This window comes from Pinus tabuliformis, chromosome 4_1 (genome assembly GCF_031772625.1).
Source record: "Pinus tabuliformis cultivar Carrire ecotype Pingquan chromosome 4_1, CPIR1, whole genome shotgun sequence".
NCBI lineage: Eukaryota > Viridiplantae > Streptophyta > Pinopsida > Pinales > Pinaceae > Pinus > Pinus tabuliformis.
The window spans coordinates 92,527,932-92,539,046 of NC_142303.1; the positions used below are offsets into that span (position 1 = coordinate 92,527,932).

Below are 11,115 nucleotides of genomic sequence, written 5' to 3' on the forward strand. Positions count from 1 at the left end.
TCCGCGGAGATTTTTGAAGTTATGTACTCTATATAATATTCAAAATTACTATTCAAACAATCAAAAATTATAGAGAGAGAGAGATTGTGTAACTTATAGAGGAAATAGGTTTTTTCATGATAATCCCACTATAGAATTGCAAGCAAGAATAATCATTTTCACCCGATTTATGAAGTTATGTACTCTATATAGTATTCAAAATTACTGTTCAAACAATGAAAAATTATATATATAGAAAGAGATTGTGTAACTTATAGAGGAAATAGTTTTTTTCATGGTAATCCCACGATACAATTTCAAGCAAGAATAATTCTTTTTACCCGATTTTTGAAGCTATTTACTTTATATAGTATTCAAAATTACTATTCAAAAAATGAAAAATTATATAGAGAGAGATTGTGTAACTTATAGATGAAATAGTCTTTTTTCACAGTAATCCAACCATACAATTTCAAGCAAGAATATGATTTTTTGTTATTTAAAATACATTTTCAATGCATTTGAATGTATAAATGGATTCAAAACCATGAAAAACCTAGGGCATAGTTGAATTCTACAAATTAAACAACTACTCATGTTTTTAAAAATCTTTATCACATTTTGATTAAAATAAAATAAAATATGATGTTTAGAATTTTTAAATAGTCTTATTCTTCTACATTTTGGTCTTTTTTAGGTATACTTTTTTTTAGCAATTTTGTATGAAATCTAGCAAAGATTTGTTGGAATTGCAAATTTTAGCCTAGTCATCTACACAATCCAAGTGGCCAAAGAAATTTCCAAAGCCTTGAATTCATTTTTGTATTAAAAAATACAGTTTAAACCATGAAAATATATATACTCATTTTAACCACTAATATATCAAGTAACAAGATAGACCAAATATATTTAGTTGCAAATCTTTTTTCAAATTTTACACTCTAAAAAAATATGTACTCAAAAAATTTGATCCAAGATTTAAATATTCTGTAATATTTAAAAATTTTAAATGTTATCTTTTAATTAGAAAACTATATTAATTTGTAAAGTGTTAATTTTTAATAAAAAGATTGTGTTTCTTCCCTATTTAGATATAAATGAATCCATTTTTGTACATCAATTTAATTAATTGAATAAAAAGAAAATAAAAATGTAATTATCATTTCTAAAAGAAATTTACTATCAAATAATCTATATAATTTTGATAATATAGTTTGTATAGATTTAATAATTAAAAATATTAGATTATAAATTTAAATTATATATATAATCAATTTGTTTAAATTTAATATCTAAGAGCAATCACAATTCCTAGTTCAAAGAAATAAAAATAAAAATATGTACACCTTTGAAAACCACTGAGAAAAATCAACGAATATAGAATTAAATTGTTTGATAATATATATCATGAAAATGTATATGAATAGCCTCCGAATGCATATTTGGTTGACTGACTTGAGTCATATAAAACAGGAAAAACAACATTGGCTTGACGGACCTTATTCATAGAGATGGGCGAACTGCTTTACGGGTCCATTGATGGATATGTTGGAAGTTTCAATTCATCTACCTACTTGAGGTAGGTTAGAGCTGTTATCAGCCCACTCCATCTTTCTGGGTATGGATTCCATCCCTGGTTGGACATCAGCAGGTTGCAAATTTCTCTGTTCAATACCAACACCCTCCAAAATGAGAGGAGAGGGAGTATTATTATTCTCATTTTCACATGTGATGCCATCTTTTATCTCTGCCACTACTTCAGACACGCTTGGCCTACAAGATGGTGTACCCTCCACACATCTGAGCGCAAGTCTGGCAACCTTAACTATTGATCCCATGTCGTAGTCTCCGTTCAACCTCTTGTCTATAATTTCCTCTATGTCGCTACCGTTTTCATCCATCGTCACATACGGTTTCACCTATACATGACGTCAACATAATATCTAATTTTCACCTGAAAATCGTAAAATATGTTCATCATTTAAACGATTAATTATAATCGGATTCCTTACCCATTCAATGAGGTTAAGCTCCTCTTCACCTAGATTTGCATCTATGGGGGATCTGCCGCATATGATTTCCAACAACACCACTCCAAAGCTATATACATCACTCTTCGCAGTCAACATTTGAGTCCGGAAATAACTGCAGAAAATCCCCAACAGAAAATGAAATTGCCCCTGTTTTCAATAATTAACAGAACTTGTACGATACTATCAAGAATATTGCACACAGAGAGGAAGGCATATGAATATATACTCTGGATCGAGGTATCCTATTGTTCCCTTTACTGCAGTGTTAGCATAAGAAGCCTCTCCATCCACTGAGATCCTTGAGAGACCAAAATCAGCCAGCTTTCCATTCATATTGCCATCTAAAAGGATATTGGCAGTCTTAACATCCCTGTGAATTATCTTTGGAGTGCAACCCATGTGCAGGTATTCCAATCCTTCCAACATCAAGCGCAGGTGGATCACATGAATATTATACTTGAAACATTATTTATTGAAAGGGACAAATATCAAATGAACCAACTTTGTATCACATAGATGTACTGTGCACTAATTTATTTAAAGACTTACCTTGCGCTGCATCTAAAGCTATTTTGAGCCTTGTTTTCCAATTTAGAGGGGAAATCTCTGCACGACTACCTGGAAAACAATTTAAGATCAAATATACATTTTTTAAACTTATTTTTGGAATTAATATTAGTATATACACCAACTCAATCAAAGAATAACAATATTATTTAGTAACATATTTACCATAAAGGTGGTCCCTTAAGGACCCTTCAGACATATACTCGTATATAAGCATAACCTCTTTCGATTCATTACAGAATCCGAGTAGAGAAACCAAATTCTTATGATGGATTTTAGAAAGAAGATCAACCTGTTTATCAAGTGAAACCACTCAAGTTTATTATACACATAATAATGTCAATATAATTAAAAATATTATGATTTAAAAACCCTAGAATTACCTCATTCTGGAATTGGTGAAGTCCTTCTGTAGAGAACACGGAGAGCACTTTCACTGCTATATCTCTTCCTTCCAATTTACCAAAGAATACTGATCCAAAACCGCCTTGCCCAATCTTTTGATTAAAGTTTTGTGTGGATTCCATTATCTCTCTTAACTTGAAGGCACGAGATTTTGTTGGATTTGGGTGCATAATTGTCAAGTAGTCTGCAATCCTTGTAAATTTACAGTATATCAAAGATTAGGTGTTTTCATAGGGTAAATTCACAGTATGACTCATGTTAAAATATATCTGAACTTCAAGTTGCTTCCTAACCTTCATTGAGATGTTGTTTAGTCTTGAATTTCTTCCAATAAACAGCTATAACCACCATCATTGCTAAAGCTATTAAAGCTCCGCTTATGGTTATTCCGATTAAAAGCCTGTTCGTTTTTGCTAACAGACAAGTTTCGGGTCAAAAAAATTTAAAGAAGAGTTACAAGTGATGTTATAATGTAAAAACAGGTGGAAAACAAATTGAAATTCAAGATCCGAAATTTGAATATCTTACATAATTTATTGAATTTCCCAAACAAAAATATAATTTCTTTTGGAAACATCATTAAAAAAATTGCAGACTGAAACAACATAAATAAATGATTGTAAAAGGGCGAGGCCTTCTGGGATCCTACATTGTGTCATTTGGCTACGGGAGCTGACTGTTTTTGGAGATTCCAAGTCTCTAATTGAGTGGTCAAACAAGAGAGGTTCTTCTTCTCCCCTTTTCTGGAGCCTGGAAATCTAGAATTAGAGCCCAGATCCCTGAATTCCACAACCTAGCGTAAACACGTACCTATCTATTTCACACATCTACCGAGCACAAAATGGTGAAGCAGACCGATTATCTAAGGCAGGCTGCTCTTCGGCGACTGACTGGATCTCCTTCCAGTTTTTTGAAAACGACATCCTACAGGAGGAAGGAAAAATTCAGATTTAAGATCTCAACTTTCCAAGTCGAAGCTCTCTGTTTGAATTTTGTAGCCTCAGGATGGATTTGTTCGCTGATGTTTCTTTCCACACCTGTTTGCAGGCTCCCCTGTATCATCATCTTTCCACTTTTCTCTTGATCGCTGGGGGTTTTCAGATCCACTTGTTAGTTTTTGTATTGATGTCTATTTTCAACTGTGTTACTTTTTGTCTCTTGGTTTAAAGGAAGAATCTCTTTACTGTGATAATGGATAACTGCAGGGCTTTCAAAGCAGTGAAGTTTCTCTGTTACTCTGTTTTCAGTCGAAATACTGATACATGTTTTCTGTTGTAATCACTCTCTCTACTATTAGGAGAAAGAGTATTTTCTGATTGGAAAAAAAAAAGGGGCGAGGCAATCATCTTATAGTGTGGCTTTCACAAGCAGATTTCTGTATGTTTTTGTAAATTTTATATTTATTATTATCAAAGTACTAGGGTTTTTGCAATTGTGAGAGCCGTGTGCACGGATTTCTCATCCAGAAGAGATGTTGGGTAAATTTGTATTCACTTACCCACATAGGGTTTTCTAAGTTAGAGACTCTGTTTTTTAGTTAGTGGAGAAAATTGAGTGTCTTGTGTGTTGGAAGGAATTAATTCCAACTACCCACCATTATTACAGTCGTTGGATTAATAGAGAATTCCGCAGATGTTTTAAATGGAGTTTCTAGAATTCATTGACAAAATGGGCAAGCTTCCTGAAGAAGCCACCACCCCATCGAACTCCAGAAAGATCTCTGTCCTGTATAAATATATGTTCAATCAGCAAATGCAGGCAAGTTCCAAGTTCCAAATTCTGTGTTTAAGTGTTTGAGTCTGTGCTCTCTGATTTGGTATCAGAGCAGGTGTGAGGTTGAGTGCTGGTAAAGAGCCGTGAGCTCGGTGTTGGTGAGCCGTGAGCATGGGCGACTGAGCCGTGAGCGTGGTGACTAAGTTCTGTGTTGAGTTGTTGCAGTCTATTGGAGGGAGAACGATGTGCTAGTAGTGAGATGGTCACTGATTTCCGAGTTGTGGAGTATGGTGAACCTGAAGCAGACCTGAGGCACGTTGAGTTGTGGCTACTATTGGCATTGTAGGCCCTTTTTTTTTTTCTTGAGTTATGAGTAAGTGTTGCCTGTTGTTGGCACTGATTGAAGAGCCCTTCTTATTAAGTGATTCAAGAGGCGCATATGATGTATCCATGAGAAACTGCAGTCGGCTAAAACCGAGGGAGAGCTGAGAGGAGACTTGTGTTTGGCGTGCATTGTTCGTTTTGATGTGTGGAGAACACTGTGTTCATCATTGAGAGGCATGAACTGACAACCACAAATAGAGCCCGCTACATTTGGAGGACTATCACTTTTTGAAGGAGCCTGAATAGATGATTGGTGAAGTGCATATGTGTATTAGCCCTGTCAACGAGGAGAAAATTGTTGTAAAGAATTTTTATTGCAGAGCTTTCGGTCTTGCCCGGTTGTTGTATAGGTAAATAAAGAGATTTCGTGCTATAATTCCACATTTATTAATTATCCAAGCTCTTTTGTTTGTTTACCACGTGGAATAGCCCGCTCTTAATGAAACTTGTTTTCTATGTAATGTAACTTTTGGAATAACGTTTTTGTGAACGAAGTCTAATAAGGTATATGGTGTTGTGAAAAAAAAGAGGAAGAAGGAAAGGCAGCCATATATTGGATGAAAAATTTTGAGGATTTATAAAAATTAGTAATTTTTAGTGATTGGTAAGGAGAAAATAAGTAACAATGGCTAATATATTGGCTGAATCTTATATAACCGACTCTAACAAGTTAGATGGTGAAAATTATGCAAATTGGAAGTTTAAGTTGCAGACTTTGATGGAAAGCAACAATACATGGGCGATTGTGTCTGGAGCTGAAGTTAAGCCAATGTCCCCTCAAGCCACAGATGCTGCAATTCAAGATTGGGAGCGACGAGAAAACAAAGCAAAGGTGCTTCTGCGGATGACAGTTAAGGACAACATTATTTCACACATTAGAAAGTGCAAAACATCCAAGGAGACATGTGACACTTTCAAAAATTTGTATGAGACGAAGACTACAAATCGAATATTATATTTAAAGAGTAAGCTTCTTTCAATTAAGATGGAAGAAAATGAATGTGTTAGTGATTTCATTTCTAGAATTAAAGATCTAAAGGATAAACTAGGTGACATTGGTGAATCAGTATTTAGTACAGGCTTGGTTACTGTGACATTAAGTGAAATGTTTGATGAATATCAAATGTTTATAACTGGTCTTTCAGCTAGAGAGAAGGCTCCTACTTTTGATGAGTTGGCAGGTATACTTATGCAGGAAGAAGAGTGGAGAAGAAGCATTAAACAGAATTCTCCTAATTCAGATTTAGCATTGATGGCCAAAGGGAAGAAGCCCTTCAAAGGTAAACAGTGGGAGAAAAATAAAGGCAAAAAGCCACAGGTAAAGTCATTTCAAGGAACCCCTTTACCAAGGACAAATGCCAAATCCAGTAGAGATGATGTGTGTTATTACTGTGGAAAACCTGGTCATTTTGCTAAGAATTGCATGAAAAGGAGGTCTGATCAATTTAAACAAAGAAGGCATTCAGGAAATTATGTTGATGAAGCAATTAATCAAGATATTAGAAATATTAAATTGTTTGTGTCCAATGGTGCTTTATCAGCGGAAATTGATGATGATAATGCTTGGTTTATAGATTCGGGTGCATCGATCCATATGTCATGAAAAAGAGATTGGTTTGATACTTATCATGAGATAAATAAGGGAGGACACATCTATTTAGGAGATAATAGATCACATGAAATTAAAGGATATGGTAATATAAGTGTTATAATGCCTAATGGACAAGAAAAACAAATTCAAAATGTAGTGTATGTTCCTGGATTAAAGAAAAACTTAATATTAGTATCTACTATCATAGATCAATATTTAAAAGTTGAATTTGTGAAATCACATTGTTTGGTAAAGGATGTACAGGACAACTACAAGGTTGTTGCAAAAGGAATGAGAGTTGGAGGCTTATACAAGTTGGATGTAATGAAGAATGGGCATCAAGCTTTGGCATCAACAGGCATGTCAACCATAGAACTTTGGCATCAAAGGTATGGGTACTTAAATCATAATGACCTAATGTTACTATAAAGGAAATTGATGGTAGAAGGTCTTCCAATTATTAAGGGTGAACACTTTGAAGGTGAAGGTTGTGCACTAGGAAAACAACATAGGGAAAAATTTCATGTGCATGAAAATAGAAGAAAACGTGAAATACTTGAACTGGTGCATACTGATGTATGTGGTCCAATGCAAATTAAGTCACTTGGTGGAGCATATTACTTCCTTATATTTATTGATGATAGCACTAGATACACCTGGGTATACTTTATAAGAAACAAAAGTGACGTGTTTGAATACTTTAAAGAATTCAAGAATATGGTTGAAAAGCAAACAGGAAAGAGCATTAAAATTCTTCGATCAGATAAAGGTGGTGAATACACTTCAGGAGCTTTTATCAAATATTGCAAACAAAATGGAATTATGCAACAATTTACAGTGCCACATACACCTCAACAAAATGGAGTAGCTGAAAGAAAGAATAGAACATTAGTTGAATGTGCTCGAAGTATGATAAAAAGTAAAGGACTTTCTAATAGTTTTTGGGCTGAAGCCATTAATACAGCTGTATATCTTAAAAATAGAAGCCCTACTAAGTATCTTGAGCACAAAACACCATTTGAAGCATTTTATGGCTTTAAACCTAAAGTTAATCATTTAAGGATATTTGGATGCAAGGCCTTTGCTCATATTCCTAAAGATGATAGGAGAAAGTTAGATGCCAAAGCCATCAAATGTATTTTTATTGGATATTGCACTGATCAAAAAGCATATAAAATGTATGATCCAAGCACTCACAAGGTCTTTGCAAGTAGAGATGTTATATTTCATGAGCATGTAGATAAACAAATAAATGAAGATGAACATAATACATGGCAGTCTTCTTATGAAAACTTCAAGGAAGAAGAAGTTGAGGAATCAACCCAAGAACTAAAACACATAGACATTCCAAAAGACACATCAAGGGATCAAAGTCCACAAAGAAGTGATAAAGGCACTCCACAGAGAAGAAAAGGAGAAGGTACTCCACAAAGTAATGAACCTCTAAAAAGGACAACACGACGGATTCAAACCCCCATCAGATATAAAGATTATGCCTTAATGTCTCAAGTAATCACTGTTTTTGAGCCCTTAAATTATGAACAAGCCAAAAATCATAAAGAATGGATGGAAGCTATGAAAGAAGAATATGATTCTATAATAAAAAATGAAACTTGGGAATTAACAGAATTACCTAAAAATAAAGTCTCCATAGGATCAAAATGGTTGTACAAGACAAAATTTAATGCAGATGGTAGCATAGACAAGTATAAGGTAAGATTGGTTGCAAAAGGTTATTCAAAAAAAAGGAATAGATTATGAGGATACTTTTGCTCCGGTTGCAAAAATGAATACAATTAGAATAATGATAGCATTGGCAACTAAATATGATTGGAAGCTACATCAATTAGATGTAAAGTCATCTTTTCTAAATGGTGACTTAAAGGAAGAAATTTATCTTGTTCAACCAAAAGGATTTGTAAAGAAAGGTCAAGAACATCTTGTATGCAAGTTAAAAAAGGCCTTATATGGACTAAAACAGGCTCCCAGATATTGGTATAAGAAAATTGACAAATTCTTCTTCCAGCAAGGATTTAAAAGCAGTAAAAATGATCCTAATTTGAATGTCAAGACAGATAGAAATGGGGATATAGTATTACTTTTTATATATGTTGATGATCTAATAATAATAGGGAGTGCTGATAAATTAATTATAGATATAAAAATGAAGTTATCACAGGAATTTGAGATGAAGGATCTTGGTGAGATGCATTATTGTCTAGGTCTTGAAGTATGGAGAAATAATGGAAGAACCTTAATCACACAAAGCAAATATACAAATGAAGTACTAAAGAGATTCCATATGAATGAATGTAAAGCAGTGAATACTCCATTGGAACAAAATATCAAATTAAGAAGTGATGATGGAACAAAAGAGGTGAATGGAACAATGTATCGACAATTAGTGGGAAGTCTGAATTATCTCACTACCACTAGACCAGACATTGCTTATGCAGTAAGCATACTTAGTCAATTCATGGCTAAACCTCATGAAAGCCATTGGATAGCTGCAAAAAGGGTCCTTCGATACTTAAAGGGAACTATCAATTTTGGTATTGAATATACTAATGCTTGTAATGTTGAATTGACAAGTCATTCTGATTTTGATTGGGTTGGAAATCCAGATGACAAGAAATCCACCACTGGATACATCTTCAACATAGGATCAGGAGCTATATCATGGAGCAGCAAGAAACAGTCAACAGTTTCTTTATCATCAACTGAAGCAGAATATAAAGCATTATGTAGTAGCACCTGTGAAGCTATATGGCTCAGATGAATGCTTGAAGATGTTGGTGGTCAACAAGAACCTACAATGATCAGATGTGATAATCAAAGCACCATCAAATTAGGGAACAATCATGTATATCATGCAAGGTCAAAGCATATAGACACACAATGTCATTTTGTAAGAGAAAAGGTCCAACCAAAAGAAATTTCTCTAATGCACTGTAATACAAATGAGAATGTAGCTGACATATTCACTAAGCCTCTTGGAAAATCAAAATTTGAGTTTTGTAGAAGTAAGTTATGTGTTGTAGAAAATCAAGATTATATTGTACGCCTGGCTGAGACTTAAACCAGCAGTAATATCAATTAAGAGTATGTTTAACAGTGTCTTATATATTTGTTATATGGTTGGAATTAAGGGGGAGTGTTGGAAGGAATTAACTCCAACTACCCACCATTATTACAACTGTTGGATTAATCTAGAATTCAGCAGATGTTTTAAATGGAGTTTCTAGAATTCATTGACAAAATGGGCAAGCTTCCTAAAGAAGCCACCGCCCCATGGAACTCTAGAAAGATCTCTGTCCTATACAAATATCTGTTCAATCAGCAAATGAAGGCAAGTTCCAAGTTCCAAGTTATGTGTTTAAGTGTTTGTGTCTAAGTGTTTGAGTCTGTGCTCTCTGATTTTGTGTTGTTGTGGTGCATAGTTCTTGTGTTTTGACAAAATCGCCTGCGGCAAATAGTGTAAATCTTAAAGCTCAGGAAATAAAGAACAGCTATATGAACCCATAAGAAATTGCTTCTACTTAGTGAGATTCCATACCAGAGGATTCTGCAACAGAAGCCGCAGCGCCGCAGAAGACGACCGTGTAATTACTGCCTGCGGAGCATTTGAAGGAGGCGGCGTTGTCGTCATCTGAATCGGTGTTGGCCTGGGGGCATTGTGTCTTGAAGAAACGAGAATAGTTACTGGGACGGCAATTGCTCCCTTCGTTATCCCCAGTGCAGGCGCTCATGCAGGCGTTACTCACCCTTAATTCTGCGGGACAACACCGCCATGAATGCCAGCGAAACTCCCTTTGCTCTCGCCATTGCAAACGCTGTGACTCAAACATCTCCCCGGCAAAAGCCATATAACGCCTCCAGAACAACAACCAATTTTGAATAGTTCTAGTTTGACTAATCGTAAGAGTCATTCACAACTAGAGGCGTGTTTTCCACGTTTTCTGATCATAACAAGGATTCACAATTAAAAGCGCGTTTACTAAATGCAATCAGTAACCATCCCACGGTTTTCACAATTAAAAGCGCGTTTACTAAATGCAATCAGTAACCATCCCACGGTTTTCACAATTAAAAGCGCGTTTACCAAATGCAATCAGTAACCATCCCACGGTTTTCACAATTAAAAGCGCGTTTACTAAATGCAATCAGTAACCATCCCACGGTCTCGCATTAGAGGCGGTGCCATGTGGGGTTGATCAATACATACATTACACTTGACGATAAAATGTGTGGTTTCTCCTGCACCAACGACAATTGGGTTCATCAATAATCACACCGCAAGGTATATTATTATTCTTGGTTTATCTTATTTTAAGGTTGGATTTAATAAGAGAAATTTAATGTAAATGTCTTGTAGTGTAAATTTTTTTTAATGAAAATTTTTATCAGTTTCCAATGTTGATAAATCTAGATTTAAAATTGATT

General features: G+C 34.7%; 2 protein-coding genes across 3 annotated transcripts; both read right to left on the minus strand.

Annotated features, from left to right (window-relative positions):
* Positions 1-1,411: 1,411 nt before the first annotated feature.
* LOC149174351 (putative LRR receptor-like serine/threonine-protein kinase At5g48740) lies at positions 1,412-3,106 on the minus strand. Its single transcript, XM_089420818.1, has 6 exons — positions 2,963-3,106; positions 2,745-2,871; positions 2,562-2,630; positions 2,239-2,428; positions 1,992-2,124; positions 1,412-1,898 (listed from the first exon to the last, which is right to left on the minus strand). Exons 1-6 carry the CDS (start codon positions 3,104-3,106, stop codon positions 1,542-1,544), a joined length of 1,020 nt encoding a protein of 339 aa, XP_089276944.1. The 3' UTR covers positions 1,412-1,541.
* A 57-nt stretch (positions 3,107-3,163) lies between these two features.
* On the minus strand, positions 3,164-10,490 carry LOC149174352 (pathogenesis-related thaumatin-like protein 3.1). 2 transcript variants are annotated; one of them, XM_089422581.1, is made up of 2 exons: positions 10,229-10,490; positions 3,164-3,397 (listed from the first exon to the last, which is right to left on the minus strand). In XM_089422581.1, exons 1-2 carry the CDS (start codon positions 10,419-10,421, stop codon positions 3,273-3,275), a joined length of 318 nt encoding a protein of 105 aa, XP_089278707.1. In that variant the 5' UTR covers positions 10,422-10,490; the 3' UTR covers positions 3,164-3,272. The 2 variants fall into 2 exon arrangements, with proteins under 2 accessions (XP_089278707.1, XP_089278708.1); XM_089422582.1 differs by lacking the exon at positions 3,164-3,397 and adding an exon at positions 8,855-9,482.
* Between the last annotated feature and the right edge of the window lie 625 nt (positions 10,491-11,115).